Here is a 15,523-nt window from a genome sequence, read left to right as displayed (position 1 = left end):
ATATACTAAAACTGCAGTGAATGTCTTGAAATATTTTACAAAACTGTGTCACACACTGAGAAATCACGCCATTTTTGCGTCCGAGAAGCGCATTCGGTATTCTGACAACTTATCTTCTAAGTCTGATACCCTGTCCATGTACGACTCAATCCCTAGGAAAAGGTTACATCGTTAGTCATATGTCCAAGTTTTTAAGCCGTATTTGAAAACTAGCTACCTATCACCAAGTCTTATCTATCTAGAAAAATGTCTAAAGTGCTACTGTGTCTGTCTCCGTCGATCCTCGCTTTGGCTAACTTCAGTAGCTGGAGAGCCTCCTGTAAAACCTTACAATAATGGTCAGTTTTAAATTTTTTATAATCAATTTCTTCGACACACTTTTCACCCTGTGTCAGTTCTAGCAGTTCAGCTACCTGCGTGGCAATTTTATTCTCTAAGTCGTTGAATCTATGCTTCCATGTCATGGAAGTCATCTGTTCACATGAAAGCCGCTCTTCCAACTCCTTGTTATGATCCTACTCACGGTATAATTATGATAAGAAAGTTTACATACCGCAAATATATACAATTGCTTATATAATTGAGATTTGTTTGGGTTATCTTGATTTTCCAACTTGCTTGTGCCCGAGACGCTAGAATCGCATAATTCTCGGTACCTCCTGGCCATAAAAGGGTCAGAAACGATTTTTGAGTGCAAATCCGCAAGTTGACACCGTAAATTGTTATTCCTGAATACACATCTCAGCAAATAAAAAAAAAAGGAATCATACACATTCGAGCGTCAGATTGCCAATACCCATTATTAGTCGAATAAACATCTCACCTTAGCAGTAAAGAATCCCTTTCTCGTTGTAAATTCGTAATTTTAAAATTCCATACGTCTTCTTTGCAATCGTGTAACTCTTTCGAAATAGTACTGTGTATTTCCACTAATTTAGCATGACACAGACATTTGTTTTTTTCAACCATCGGTCATATGGAATTTCGTCAGTTAAACCATTTCCTTATGTATAAATATATGGGATCATTTGGCTCAAGAGGCACCTGGTAGCATGGCTATCCCAGCCTCGTGAGTCCCCGAACCTCTATGGGGGAGTAGAATGTTGATTCTGACTCACGTCAAGCCTCGAATCAGTTATTATAATACGCGTTAATAAACCCTAAAAAATGCTCATATCAAGTAAATGTAGTTAGATTCTGATAATATATCAGAACTTTAGTCAAATTAAACGTTCTAAGTCCTAGAATGTCTATGGATCCTGTACATCCAGAATTATTGTGGGTAGTGATTGTTTCTGGGATCGTTTGTACGATCCTCGCGATATCTATAGGTTCAAACGATGTAGCAAATTCCTTCTCTACCTCAGTAGGTAGCGGAACTTTAAGCCTTCGTGGCGCAATAAGCATCGCCTTCATATTTGAAGTCATAGGATCAATAACTTTGGGAGGAAGAGTCTCGGATTCGATCCGCAACAGAGTATTAAACTTCGATGCCTTTTCCGACACTCCATATGAGCTGGCTTTGGGAATGCTGTGCTCGTCAATAGGAGCGACAGCCTGGCTCATATTCGCAACCTTCTTCGGAATACCAGTCTCGACCACACATAGCATAATAGGAGCGCTGGCAGGGTTCGGAGTAGCCTCAGGAAGGTTCGACGGAGTGAGGTGGATGCAGCTGTTGTATATAATACTCTCATGGTTCCTAGTACCAGTAGTATCAATAGTGGTCACAGCGACCCTGTACATACTGCTTCAGGAGGTGGTGCTGAAGAGAGGGAATTCCTATAAAATCATGAAAAACTTCCACTGGGTATTCCTGGCACTGTTCTCAATCCCACTGTCAGTTTTCATCGCATTTGAGAATTCGTTGCTAAGGTCGACATCAGGAACGTTCGCAGATTCGTACAGAAAGTGGTTCAACGAGTCACATTGGAACAAGGGAATCTCAGTATTTGTAGTCATCATGGTCCTGCTGATGATATCGAGCATTGTAACATACTCAATCTGTCATTTTAGAATGAAGTCAGGATGGTCGTTCCTTAAGTCGTACCACAACATAGACGCATTATTTATCGGAGGAAAGGCGAAGGACACAGTACTTGTGCAACGCGAAAGAGAGAAATCGGAAGAAGAGAAACAAGAGGAGCCGTTTGAAGAAATCAAAAAGGACAATTCAGACCTGATTGTGACAAACCTGAACTCGCAAAACACAGTAATACTGAACAAGTCGGAAGATGGGTCGGATTTCAGGTTAAACATAGATCGCACGGGCTCGATGGACATTAACATAGGGGAGGACAGAGTGGAGTTGAAGGACGTGACGAAGAAGAGCTTCTCGAGATCAGTGATCGACGTGCTCCTGGGCTCAGTGGGATTTCCGCAGAGCCCTAGGGGCTCAAGAGAGCCCTCAGACCTGTCAAACTCGTCAATCAACTACGACGAGGAGGCAGGAATGGACACGAACACGCACCACTTCGGGTCGAAGTTCAACAGGCTCATGAGTAACATTAAGACCTCGTACAACCTCTCAATCACTAAAATCACGAGTATTAACAGGTCGAGCGGGAGTTCGGGGAACGGCCCCGGCGACCTCTCAAGGGACGGAAGCACGCACAGGAAAAACGCAAAAAAATCTAAAAGGACGAAAAAGCGCCAAAAAGCAATCAGCTCACTCACAGCACTAAAAAACATGTCACCCGAAAAGAGGAAGGAGATGAACGACACACAAACAATCTTCTCAGCAATGCAAATAGTAGGCGCAACAATATCAATCATATCCCACTCGGCAAACGACACGGCCAACGCCGTATCAACCTTCGCAACAGTCTACTTCCTGTACTTCCACGGACTGGAACATACATCTAAGAACACGCCCTGGTATGTATTGTTCTGCGGAGGCATCGCCATGGCACTGGGCCTGGCACTCTTCGGCTACAAGGTGATCAAAACGGTGGGAATGAACATCACGAGAGTGACGCCATCCAGAGGGTACACAATCGACTCCACAGCAGGAGGAATCGTACTAGTACTGTCACACCTGGGAATTCCACTCAGCTCAACCCACGTCACAGTGTCAGCCATACTCGGGGTCGGCATGATTCAGCACGTACCGCCCTGCCTGAACCCGAACCTGAAGCACTTCAGAGACAACTCATTCGACCTCGACAACGTGGACCAGGGAAGCAACGAGGACAGCGGCAGCGAGGAGAACTGCAGAGAAAACAGCGGACTCGAAAGCGCAAGCAACTCAAACGAGGACTGCATCAACAACTCGGACTCGAGTTACCCGAACAGCCCCTCGGCGGAGAACAGCGGCGACCAGGCGCACGCGAACCTCGACGCGATGGAGAGCCAGCAGAAGCCTCAGACCCGGAGGCGCTTCATGATCAAGGAGCGGTTCACCACGGAGTACGTTAACCTGAAGCTGTACAGGAGGATCTTCCTCACCTGGATCATCACGATATTCTCGAGCGGCTTCGTGACGGCGATATTCTTCCTCATCGCCAAGGCGATATACAACGCAAAGCGTTAGTGTAAGTATATTTTAATCTTGTACATGTATACAAATACACGCGCATCTGAGTAAACGAGAGAGTTTTAGAAGGTCAATCGGCGTAGAAGGGTTCTAGGAGGGGAGCGTGTGTAGGACCGGCCGTGATAATCTGTGTAAGGGCACGATTAAGGAACCTTCCTTAGCTTAGAGCCAAGTATCACAGTAAACACGTTTTTGAAAAGAACGGAGAGTTAACGAGAGAAAGAACAGAAGTAGATTTCAATAAAAGTGCCAATAAACACAACCAGTGTAACTGAAAGCCGTTGACAAGGTTGGTGAACAGACTGTAGGCAAAAGCCAGCACAATGGCAAAGGGAGTGCCAGCACACTGACAAATGAGCCCAGTAAGAATATTCTGAATGGGATGGCTGTTGAAATACAGTCCAGTACAGTTAGGTGTGTAGACGAACCAAACCGGGTTTGCACTAATACACATTTGAGTAGATAACTATTTTTCAGGGCGTTATAGACACAAAGTTACAGTAAATAGATTAATTGACGATAAACACAAAAATTTTGGCATTTTACTCTTCTTCCAGAAACTGGTAAGACCCTATGGGGAAGCATATCGCCAATTTGAGCAAAGCAGCAGTCAGAAATTATTCCTTTACGCCTTTTAGGTGTTTTTAGATGCACATAGCGCTCAATGCAGTAATGCCCGGATTGTACGGCGTTTTTCCCCCGCGAAAAGGTAATTAGCAAAATGCCACATGGAGGCGGCTGAACCTCAGTTGATATGGATCGTCATCGTGTGTGGGATCGTCTCCACGATCCTGGCGATGTCGATAGGCGCCAACGACGTCGCTAACGCGTTCTCGACATCGATCGGCAGCGGAGCCCTGAACCTTCCTGGCGCAATCACCATCGCCTTCGTCTTCGAGGTGCTGGGATCCATCGTCCTCGGAGGAAGAGTCACGGATTCAATCCGCAACAGAGTTTTAAATTTTGACGCCTTTTCGGACCGCCCGTTCGACCTAGCGCTGGGGATGCTGTGCTCCTCGATAGGCGCAACGTCCTGGCTGATCCTGGCGACCCTGTTCGGCATTCCAGTCTCAACCACCCACGGAGTCATTGGCGCCTTAGCGGGGTTCGGCCTCGCGTCAGGCCGCACAAACGGCGTGAGGTGGTCCCAGTTCATGTTCATAGTGGCGTCCTGGTTCGCGGTCCCGATCATCTCCATATTCGCCACCCCGTTTCTCTACATTCTGTTGCAGGAGCTGGTGCTCAGGAGGGAGAACTCGTACAGACTCATGAAGAACTTCCACTGGGTCTTCCTGGCGCTGTTCTCAATCCCGCTTTCCATTTTCATCGCATTCGAAAACTCCTTTCTAAAAACGGGAAAGGGGGCACTGGCAGATTTATATAGAAGATGGTTCTACGAGTCGCACTGGCACAAGGCGTTATCGGTGTTTGTGATAGTAATGACGTTTCTGGTAATATCCAGCATTGTAACATACACGATTTGTCACTTCAGAATCAGGGCGGGGTGGTCCTTTCTGAAGCCGCGTGAAGTCCATCCCATTTTTGCCAGGAAGAACAAAAAGAAGGCTCCGCTGGTCGTCGAACGCGTAGAAGAGCCCGTAATTGCTGCTGAACAAGCTGAGGTTTACGAGGACGTGAGCAAGGAGAACTCAGACCTCCTGGTAACCAATCTAAATTCTCTGAACACCGAGTTGAATAAGGCTGAAGACCCAATGGAGTTCCCTGTGAACGGCGAACGCCCTCGGTCCCTGGACATGAACATCGTGGACGATCACGTGGACGTAAACGACAAGAGCTTCTCCAAATCCGTGATCGACGTGCTCCTGGGCTCAGTGGGATTTCCGCAGAGCCCTAGGGGCTCAAGGGCGCCCTCTGACATTTCCAACGGCTCAATCAACTACGACGATGACTCGGGTCTGGAATCTGGCTTGCCGCCTGAGTCAAAGGTGAGCAGCTTCTTCAGCAACATGAAGGGGTCCTATGGCCTGTCCATGCCCAAGTTCCCAAAAATTACCACGATCAGCGGCTCAAGCGTTAATCCAGCCAATAGCTCCTCTGACGTCTCTAAATCTAGTGCTCGCCTCAAGAGCGGCAAGTCTGAAAAGAAGGCGAATAGACGCCCTAGGGTCACCGCCTTGTACAGTGGGTTTAAAAGCTTGCATCCTGATCGACGAAAGTCGATGAACGACACGCAAACAATCTTCTCTGCCATGCAGGTCGTCGGCGCCACCATTTCCATCGTGTCGCGCTCTGCCAACTACACAGCCAATGCAGTCTCGACGTTTGCCACCGTCTACTTCCTCTACCTGTACGGAGTAGAGCAAACGCCCGAGAACACACCCTGGTACATCCTGCTCGCCGGCGGCGTTGCCATGGCCTTCGGCCTGGCACTCTTCGGCTACAAGGTAATTAAGACCGTAGGGCTCAAAATTACTCGTGTCACGCCCTCCAGGGCCTACACCATAGACTCCACCGCGGGCGGGATCGTGCTCATTTTCTCTCAGCTAGGCATCCCAGTTAGCTCCACTCACGTCACTGTCTCCGCTATACTGGGCATGGGAATGATTCAGCACGTCCCTCCCTTTTTCAACCCGCACATCAAGCACTCTAGGGACTCTGGCCACGACGCCGGCAACCTGGAGGGCGGCAACGGCAGCGGCGACGAGAACGCGCCTATCCTGAGTCCAGACTCCAGTCACTACTCCTCCCGCGATAAGAGCTGTCCCGACAGCCCTCTGGCTGAAATTACTTTCGACACCACCGTTCACCGGAACCTCGACTCGATGGAGACTCAGAAGGACGACTACATGAACATCAAGTCCTATTCCTTTCGAAACCGGTTCACATTGGAGTATGTCAACCTGAAGCTGTACAAGAAGATCTTCCTTTCCTGGATCATCACCATATTCTCAAGCGGGTTCGTCACAGCGGTGTTTTTCATCATCGGGAAGGCCATCAACGACATTTACTTCACTTCCGACTAATTTTTAATATTTTGCATTCATTTTACTCGCAGCACCCTTAGACTACTACAGCTCACCGCCCTTCACATTTTATTGGAACATGCGTATGTGCAGACAGCTGTGTACACTAACAGGTAAACGTACTAGTAGCAAATGACGTAGGAGTCAGCCAGTCCTAGTGCCTCAAAACACTGGCTCGCTGAGTATCTCCTGGTTGAGCTGGTCGGTTAAAATCCTGTCCAGCTCCTTCCTGATGTTGAAGAGCTTCGCGGCCTCGGGCGTCACCATCCACCTGTGCGGCTTGTCGTCAATCTTCTCCCTCGTCAGGTACTTTCCGAACTTCGACCTTATTTCACTCACCGAGGTCATCGGCCTCTCCTCCTTGAAGGCCAGGATCAGGTCCTCCTTGCGCGTGTGCTTGCCGTGGCACAGTTTCAGCAGCGCCTCCACGTCGCGTCGCGAGAGCCTGAGTTTGTCTCCGCGCATTTTCCGCACCATTTCGATGATCGGGTTCTTCGTGTATCCTTCGAAGCCGAAGCCGTACTCGCTGCGCGCCAGCTTCATTCCGTTCTTCACTGCCAGCTCCTTGTTGCTCAGCTCGTAGTCCAGCGGTTTTCCGTCGACTATCCAGTGCCAGTTTTTGTAGAGGCAGTACACCTTCGCCCACGCGCTCAGGTCTCCCTTCATTCCGCTCTTGAAGCCCTCGCCCTTAGCTGCGTCTCCGTTTACTTCGTTTTCTGACGTGAAGAACACTCCTGTGCTGAACTCGTGCACGTTGGGCGTGTCCTGCACTATCCAGTCTTGCTCCTCGTCCTCCTCGTCTTCTTCCTCCTCCTCGCTCACCTCCACGTCGTCTGCGTCGTATCTTTCGAACCAGTCCTCGTCCGAGTCCACCCAGTAGTCCAGGTTTGACTCCTGTCCCAGCTGATTCAGCGACGTCACGTTTGCGCTTGAGCGTCCTACTACGTAGCGCATCGGCGGCCTCTTCCAGCCGCTGTCGAACATGCTGAAGACTCTGCAGTGTCTTTTTGCCTTCAGCTCCGAGGCGTTGTGCGTTGCGTCTTCCACGTTGCTCAGCGGCTCGCTCACCCACATGTGGTTCTCTGCCGTCTCCACGTAGAACTTCCTGTTCGTATCCAGGTACGAGTGGAAGCGTGTCCACACATCCCTGTGCAGATTCGCCATCTCAAATATATCTCCTTCCCTTTCGTCGCCTTGCACACTCTGCTCCTTACTAACTTGAGGATCTCCTTCATTGCCCGGTTTCACTTCTTTATTCATCACACTTGGCCTCTTAACAAAGTACACATCCTTTGCGTTGTTCGTGTTTGCTATACTTGACAATATACTCTCCAACTCGGCTTTCTGATCATCTGAGCCTTCAATGAACATATTTTGCGGCGTATATTCAGCAGTGTATGTGGGTGTCGCCGTCTCATTTTCCTGAACTTCTTCGTTCTTTTCCTGCTTTTGTGGCTTCAGCCAACTCAGCAGCATGTTTGCTGTTTTTTGCACCTTAACCTTCTCGTGCTTCTACACATTCATTGCACTCTAAATCCTCGACTTACCTTTTTCGTATCAACTATCTTCCTCTTCGAGTCCAATTTTTCCCTGCGCTCCTTGTCCTGTAACATCTTCCTGTCCAGCGTGTTCAACACTTCCATTGCTGCCTGCTGCCCGGCCAGGTTTTCGGTTAAAATCGAATTCTTCAGCTTCGCCAGTGCCTTGTACCGCCTCGATATCAGGTTCCTTGCTTCCCTGAATGTTTTAACCTTATCTTGAAGGCGTGACGGAAAGACCTCCAGCGTTGGAGATTCCCAGACCCAAAGGCACTCAGTTCGCCTACACTCCGAACGCGAGACTCCGCTCAAAGCGACGTACGACTCCCCCAAATTCCTCCGAGTCAGGAATATTGGGACCAGTTTCGACAGTTTATCGTCGAAGTTAACTCCGAAATCGCAGAAGTGTATTAGGCAGATCTTTAGCGACGTGACCAGGTCCGTTAGCGGCAGAACAGACCCCTCTCCCAGAGCTCTGACCACATTCTTCAGGCGCACATCCACTCCGAAGTCGTCGCTCTGAGGATCTGGGAGCAGCTTGTTTGTGTATTCCCAGATTTGGGTACAGGTTTCCGCATCTCTCATGAAACTCGTATCCTAAAAATGTGTAAACACGAACAAGTCACAACATTCGCACATGAGGATCTATAATAGCGTTTTATGGTCTTCTTAGCAAATCTGTGTAATTAAACCAAATAGTACCTGAATGCCTGTGGACACAATCTGCGATAGTTGATCTTCAACCTCTTGGAGCCTTCCAAGTGGGAAGTCGTCAGCTTCTTCGTTGTCCTTGTCTAAAAAATCTCATAAAAACTTGGTAATAAGTGGAACTATACCATTTGAGTTTGATTCTGCTGTCGTTTGATCCGCCAATTCTCGATTCTTCAAATAAACCTCATCTTTATACTGTTCCATAATCAAAATTACTCCTTGAATGTATAATGCGTTTTAATTATGCTATGTGTATATTAAAAATAATGTTAATCTCTGTTAGGTTAATTTTGCACATCGTGTGAAGAGCCTGATAATGTAAGTTATGTGTCAAACTTGAATTATAAATAAATAAAAAATTAAAAAATTATTTTTTACTTAAATATACTACTAGTTAAAATGCCTTTTCCATTACCTTTCCGTTTTTTTTAATTTTTTATTTACATTTTCTCCAAATACCTTAGTTTATTATCATTATTATTATTTTATAATTTTTTCCAATTGATTTATTTATATTTATAAACTTATATTCCATTTGTGTACATATTTTAATTTTATATTTGTTCGCCACATTAAATTGTAAATATTCTCCATATTAGTTTATCACTTTTATTAATTTCGTATTTGTATTATGTATTATATTTTGTATCATAAATTACATTTTTAATATGGATCCAGAAAGCAAGGATTCCACCGATGTTGAATTGACAACTGATAGATTTGATGACTTAGATATAGATGAGAAAACCAAGAAGGTTTTAAGGTCCAAGGGATACGTGTATTTAACTAAAGTACAAAGCAAGGTACTTCCTCTCGCCCTGTCAGGAAAAAACTTGGTGATTCAGTCTCCAACCGGCTCTGGAAAAACTCTGTGTTTTTTATTGCCCGTAAGTTATTTATTTATATAATTTAGTCATATATGGAACACTCTTTATTAGATGGCTGTAAATTGAGTCAATTAACTAATTTCGGTGTAGGCTGTGAAGCATTTGTTTGACGATGGCTACAGTGGCAATTTGCCAATCGACGCCAACCTTTTGGGGTGTATTTGCCTGGCCCCTACGAGGGAGCTGGCGAGTCAAATAGCGCTGCAGATGAAGGACCTCGCGGCGCCACTTAAGCTGAATTCCGGATGCTGCATCGGAGGAGTGAGGGACAAGTACGATAAGAAAACGGCAAACAGACTGCACATACTGACGGGAACGCCCGGGAGAATTCTTGCGCTTTTGAGCAGTCAGTCGCTGCCGGACACTTACAACATTAAGATGCTGAGTAAGTTAACCTGCGGTTACTAGATATTGTAGTATAGTTAGACAGCACTGCTATAGCTAGCGTTACGAGGCCGTTAACGATTTCTTAGTCCTGGATGAAGCCGACAGGCTAATCGACATAGGATTTAGAAACGACATAATCAGCATCGTCGACTTCCTGCCGAAGGACTTGCACTTCATGTTCTTCAGCGCGACCATTAAGTCGTCGCTCAAGGAGCTCTGCAACCTGCTGCTCAAGGACGTGAGCTATGAGCTGGTGTGTCTCGGGGCGGACGTCGACGCGGTGTCCGAGTCGAAGCTTAGGCAGGAGTTCTTGTGCATCCCCCCCAAGTTTAAGCTCACTGCGCTCTTCTGCCTGCTCTCCAAGCACCAGAACAAGCGCATCATCGTTTTCCTCTCCACGTGTAAGCTTGTGCGTTTCATGTACGAGGCCTTCAAGAGGATGATCCCGGCGATACCGATGACTGAGCTCCACGGGAAGCAGAGTCAGAACAAGCGGCTGACGCAGTTCACGCGCTTCGCGGCGAAGCAGAACCACGGCTGCATCTTCACGACTGACCTTGCGGCGCGCGGCATCGACTTCCCGTCGGTCGACCTGGTCATTCAGTTCGACCTCCCGGACTCAGTTTCAACCTACACGCACCGCGTGGGAAGGACGGGACGACTGTCGGTTCAGGGCTTTCGGAACTACGGCCGCACGGTGCTTCTGGTAAGCGAGGCGGAACGCGAGTTTATCGCACAGGTCAAGTCAAACGGGATCACCGTCCACGACCTGACGAAGCTGTCCACTCCCCTGATTCAGAGGAGGGAGGACTACGTCACGAGAAAGTTCCAAGCTATTCTGGCCAAGGAGGCCTGGATAAAGGAGATGGCCCAGAGGTCGCTGGTGGCGCACCTGCGCTACGTTACTACCCGAGGCTGCGTAAGGCTGAATAGCAGGGACATCATCAACGAGATTAACGAGTTGTCGCTGTCCATGGGCCTCCCTTACAGCCCTAACATCCAGCTGGTGGACGCCGACGCCCCTAATCCTCCCCCCAAAAAGAGCAAACTGAGCAAGCTCAAGGAGAAACTCAAGTTTAAAAGGTCATTAAAGCTTAAAGACGAGTCAAGCAGAATGCCCGCCTCCGATAACCACGTACCCCGACTGGTGGAACTGGACGGAGAAACCCTGGGCCATGGCCAATCGGATGACGACAACAGTGTTGTTGATGACAATGATAATTCCCTCAAATCGGATGTTGATGACTCTGGTAGCGATAACACGTCTGATGACGACCAAGATAACCAATCTCATGACAATGACCAAGATGACCAATCCGACAATGAGGGCTATAACAGGTCTGACGATGACCATGATCGCCAATCTCATGACGTTGACGACGGCCAAGACGAAGACGACATTCTGTTTCTTAGTAAGACTGACGCCGACACCGACATTGCGATGCACGCAAACCTATCTAGGGACCCGGACAGGGACCTCAAGAAGAAGCTCTCCATTTCCAGGAGTAAGCTGCGGCTAAACCGACGTGGAGTTGCGAAGCTGCGCGGCGTCGTGACTCTGAAGGAGGCTGAGCAGAACCACAAGTTCTTCTCAGACGACGAATTCTCCGAGGCCGAAGTTGAGAAGACCCAGTACATATCGAAGCTCCAGGAGGACCGGAGGGAGCGCGACCCTCTGGACAAGGCCGAGTACTGCCAAATAAGGAGGGAGCGCAAAAGGTCCAAAAAGCTCCGCTAACCAGATCGCCTTAAGCTATACCACTGACCTTACTCTCTATACACTGATTATTTTGTCTGTTTATGCACTTTAGTTCAGTTACGGCTAGCCATTTAGTGCACACGGCCTCCATGCTTAACTGCCAACTATAGTACATAAAACCACTGTTTACACTCACATACACATATTAAGTATTACACAATTACATAATACTACACATATTGCACAAATTACATAAAATCACTAAACAGTGGACAAACCGACACTCATACTAAGGTCACTAGATATACCATAGACAAACAGACTACGTAGTTACACATATAACAAGCGGTTAAGTGGATAAAAACAAAAACTAGGCTAAAGTGTACTCTTGTGTGGAGAATATTCATTGGACAGTCGCTCCGACGACTTAAACGAAATAGGGCTCGGGGCGGTGCACGCCCGGCCTCAGGTTCCACTCCTGGTCGTCGCTAAACTGATTCTGCTCGTAGAGCGCGTCGAGCGCAAGCTTGCACATCTTCGTGAGGCCGTTAGGGTCAATGTACTGGCGCCACGGGTTCTTGTGCATGCGGATGAGGTGCATTATGTGCGCCTGCTGCAGGTTCCTGCTCCGCGAGCAGCGCGTGGTCTTGGAGCAGAGCCTGCAGATGATCGTGGAATCAGCCGACTTGTCCATCTTGCTCGTCTTCAGATACGTCCACGACAGCCTGCTCCAGTTTTCCCGCTGCAACTTCTTGCTGTTGTTCATCACCTTCGTGATTTTCACGTCGCTCACGCCCGCGAGGTAGCCGAAGTTGTAGTTCGAGGGGTAGTAGCTGTAGAGCTGCATCTGGTTCCTCACCGCCTCGCGCTGCTCCTTCAGCAGCTGTATTCTCTCGACGGGTGTGCTGTTCCTTATCTTCATGGTGATCGCCATTCTCATGGCCTCGAAGTCGCCGAACCTCTTGACGTTGAAGTTCTTGCTGAGTCGCTTTCCGTTTTCCCACCAGCGGCATCTCCAGCTGCAGTGCCCCCTGTTAACGTCACGCCACACGCAGTGTATTGGGTGATTTTTGTCCAGGGAGTACTTGCCGTTGCTGTCCTTGTCCGGCAGGTACTGCACGTTGTTGGCAATCTCGTTTGCTATTTCTACGATCGACTCGTTGAGTCCGTCATCGTATCCGTCCTCCAGTGCTCCCTCGTAGCCGCCCTCGGAGTTGTAGCCGTTCATCGTCGGAGTGTAGTAGTACTGGTAGTATCCCGGGTAGTAGAAGCCCCCGTTTACCAGTTGCGTGTCCGACATATCCTGTACGAACCCTTCTACGTTAGCTCCGTTGACTGCTCCATTGAGCGTGGTGTTCATTCCGCCGTTCATCGTGGCATTCATATCACTGTACCCGTTGGTCATACCGTTCATGTCAGCATACCCGTTAGACATGGTGCTGCTCATGTCAGTATATCCATTGGTTAAAGTGTTATTCATGTCGACATAACCACTGGTTAAAGTGCTGTTCATTTCATTGAACCCGTTTACAAGGGCACTGTTGAAGGCGTTATTGGTGTTAGAGTTCTGCGGGTAGTTTGAGGATAAGGCGTTAAGGTAGTAGTTGGGGCTCGATGGCCTCAACAATGGCGTGTTGTCGCACGTGCTTGCGTTCGCCACGCTTTCCAGCTCATCCTTCAGACCCTCCTTGTTGGGAGAATTTTCAAGATTCTGCTGTGCGTATTTCGAGTCTTTCACTTCGGTTCCGTAGGCGAAGTTTGCCATGGGTGCGTTAGCGTCTTGACCCAGCGGCGTGTATGCGTAGCACTGGTATGCGTTATATGGTTCATATTTGTAGTTCGATTGGCCTGAGTAGTTCTGGCTGTTTGACGATTTTTCCGAGCTCAGATCCCCTATGACTATTCCGGGCTCTATCAGTGCAGTCTCCGCCATGTTCTGTGCTCCGTACTGCTGATTCGAGTGCTGATCGAATTTGGTAAACTGATCAACTGATCTCAAATCTCCCAGGTTAAGCTGCATCACTTCCGCCTGACCGTTATTAGCGTAATACGGTCCTGGTGTGAAGCATGCTGCGTTGTAGTTCTCAAAAAAGTTTGTAGAGCAGTCGGCTGCCCAGCCGTTCGCGTTAGCCACCGTGTTCACTCCGCCGTTGAGGCCAGATGCCGTGTTAAGTCCCGAGTTCATGGCTTCATTCATGCTCAAGTTAACGTAGTTCATCTTAGTGTTCATGTTGAGATCCGCGTTCATTGTGTAACTTGGGTTGTCAAATCCCGTCAAGTCGTTGTAATCCAGCACTTGGAAGTCGTTCTTGTAGCACAAATCGCCTGACTCGGGGTATGCAAACATGTTTGCGGGGGCCACCGTAAAGTTAGTGTCCATTGTTAAATCGTTCATTTAGTCGATAAAATCGTTATCAATAAAGCAAGTCGTTAAGGAAATCCTTAATAGAGTGTTAGTCTCTAAATTCAAATCTTAAATCTTAAAACTGGTCAGTGTATTATTCAAGAGTACTCTCGAGCAACACACCGTTGTGAAAAGGTAAAATGGAATTGAATCAAGGCAGTTAATTCAATTGAAAAAATATTCTAGCACTTTGTCTAGAAAGATGCTGTAGATCTTTGCCTAAGCGATAGAAGGTGGTTTGAGGAATATTAGTGTATCTTTGCACTAATATTAACGTTTAACGTCACTTTGGAATTCGTTTAGAATAACCCCTTAGTCGATTTATTACCACATTAATAATGGGGAAAAATATCACTAACAAGTGTAAATTAACTTACACTCTAATATTATACTTATTGATATTATATTTATACGGAAAAACCTTTATTCCTTTTTGAGGTTCACAAATATTACCCTTTTAACTTAAACACACCACTCGAAATTAAAATAACTGCTTAAACGCACACTTAATTTTTTTAATCCTTTATTGTTATTATTATTACTACTACTACTGGACAACTTATTTGTTAATGTGCCCAATGTTTTATTTTTACTTCACTTTTTTAACGAATTCTCTTTATTCTTTATTATTTTGCACTAGTTTTGTTTAGAATTTATATTATACTTTAAATAAAAAACTTATTATTTTTAAAATAATTCTTAAGTCTTGCTTTCAGACCTTGTTTTATTCTACAACTGTTAATTTATATTATTTTCACCTGTCTTATAAATGTGTTAAGGACGGTGAGTCTATTCTAAGTTTAATTAAAATAATTATATTTATTTAACCAATTAAATACAAATAATTATGGATGGGGGTATCACATAAACAATCCTAGGGCTAATAATTGGTCTATGTTTTAAATGTGATGTTCTGTACGCCCGTGTACAGAAAAGAATAAAAATCTTAAAACTCTAACACACATCCAGTATAAAGTTATTTTTTAAAAGACAACTCATAAAATATGTAAACTAGTTATAAATATATAAAATAAATCATTCGGAGACAGAAATTGGATAAGGTTAATGGTAATATGGAGACACTGAGTGATATGGAGATTAGAGATCGAATAAGCCTCGATTCATGAAATAGTTATACATAAGTGTTATAATTAAAATTATAATAATAAATATTTACGTAAAAATACACACAAGTGGGACTACGGTATTATGGCGGAGCCCAGACACTACAAAAAAATTATTCAGTTTAAACAGCCAATTCTCCACTTTCATACAAAATATACAGTTTTACACTCTTTTCAATAAACTTTTTAAACTGACAGTTTCAGGTATTGCCTGTTTGGCTGTTTATCCCCTCGCGGATTCCAACATCAGATTT

General features: G+C 46.4%; 7 protein-coding genes across 7 annotated transcripts; 3 read left to right on the top strand and 4 right to left on the bottom strand.

The window, feature by feature from the left end:
- Positions 1–63: 63 nt before the first annotated feature.
- TOT_020000490 (conserved hypothetical protein) lies at positions 64–969 on the bottom strand (the record flags this gene model as incomplete). The annotated part of the gene is made up of 4 exons (XM_009692235.1): positions 64–152; positions 263–515; positions 554–728; positions 824–969. The coding sequence occupies 4 exons, from the start codon at positions 967–969 to the stop codon at positions 64–66; spliced, it is 663 nt and encodes a 220-aa protein (XP_009690530.1).
- Positions 970–1,246: 277 nt separating this feature from the next.
- Positions 1,247–3,532, top strand: TOT_020000489 (uncharacterized protein; the record flags this gene model as incomplete). The annotated part of the gene is made up of 2 exons (XM_009692234.1): positions 1,247–2,317; positions 2,384–3,532. 2 exons carry the CDS (start codon positions 1,247–1,249, stop codon positions 3,530–3,532), a joined length of 2,220 nt encoding a protein of 739 aa, XP_009690529.1.
- Positions 3,533–3,605: 73 nt separating this feature from the next.
- TOT_020000488 (hypothetical protein) lies at positions 3,606–3,989 on the bottom strand (the record flags this gene model as incomplete). Its single annotated transcript, XM_009692233.1, has 2 exons — positions 3,606–3,687; positions 3,739–3,989. 2 exons carry the CDS (start codon positions 3,987–3,989, stop codon positions 3,606–3,608), a joined length of 333 nt encoding a protein of 110 aa, XP_009690528.1.
- Positions 3,990–4,263: 274 nt separating this feature from the next.
- On the top strand, positions 4,264–6,519 carry TOT_020000487 (uncharacterized protein; the record flags this gene model as incomplete). The annotated part of the gene is made up of 1 exon (XM_009692232.1): positions 4,264–6,519. The coding sequence occupies one exon, from the start codon at positions 4,264–4,266 to the stop codon at positions 6,517–6,519; it is 2,256 nt and encodes a 751-aa protein (XP_009690527.1).
- Positions 6,520–6,681: 162 nt separating this feature from the next.
- Positions 6,682–8,972, bottom strand: TOT_020000486 (conserved hypothetical protein; the record flags this gene model as incomplete). The annotated part of the gene is made up of 5 exons (XM_009692231.1): positions 6,682–7,284; positions 7,342–8,031; positions 8,067–8,654; positions 8,760–8,851; positions 8,894–8,972. 5 exons carry the CDS (start codon positions 8,970–8,972, stop codon positions 6,682–6,684), a joined length of 2,052 nt encoding a protein of 683 aa, XP_009690526.1.
- Positions 8,973–9,436: 464 nt separating this feature from the next.
- On the top strand, positions 9,437–11,780 carry TOT_020000485 (ATP-dependent RNA helicase; the record flags this gene model as incomplete). The annotated part of the gene is made up of 3 exons (XM_009692230.1): positions 9,437–9,655; positions 9,746–10,055; positions 10,129–11,780. The coding sequence occupies 3 exons, from the start codon at positions 9,437–9,439 to the stop codon at positions 11,778–11,780; spliced, it is 2,181 nt and encodes a 726-aa protein (XP_009690525.1).
- A 388-nt stretch (positions 11,781–12,168) lies between these two features.
- TOT_020000484 (conserved hypothetical protein) lies at positions 12,169–14,136 on the bottom strand (the record flags this gene model as incomplete). The annotated part of the gene is made up of 1 exon (XM_009692229.1): positions 12,169–14,136. The coding sequence occupies one exon, from the start codon at positions 14,134–14,136 to the stop codon at positions 12,169–12,171; it is 1,968 nt and encodes a 655-aa protein (XP_009690524.1).
- Positions 14,137–15,523: the final 1,387 nt, after the last annotated feature.

The sequence above is a fragment of the Theileria orientalis genome, chromosome 2 (assembly GCF_000740895.1).
Source record: "Theileria orientalis strain Shintoku DNA, chromosome 2, complete genome".
Classification (NCBI taxonomy): domain Eukaryota; phylum Apicomplexa; class Aconoidasida; order Piroplasmida; family Theileriidae; genus Theileria; species Theileria orientalis.
This window is presented reverse-complemented; position numbering and strand designations above follow the sequence as displayed.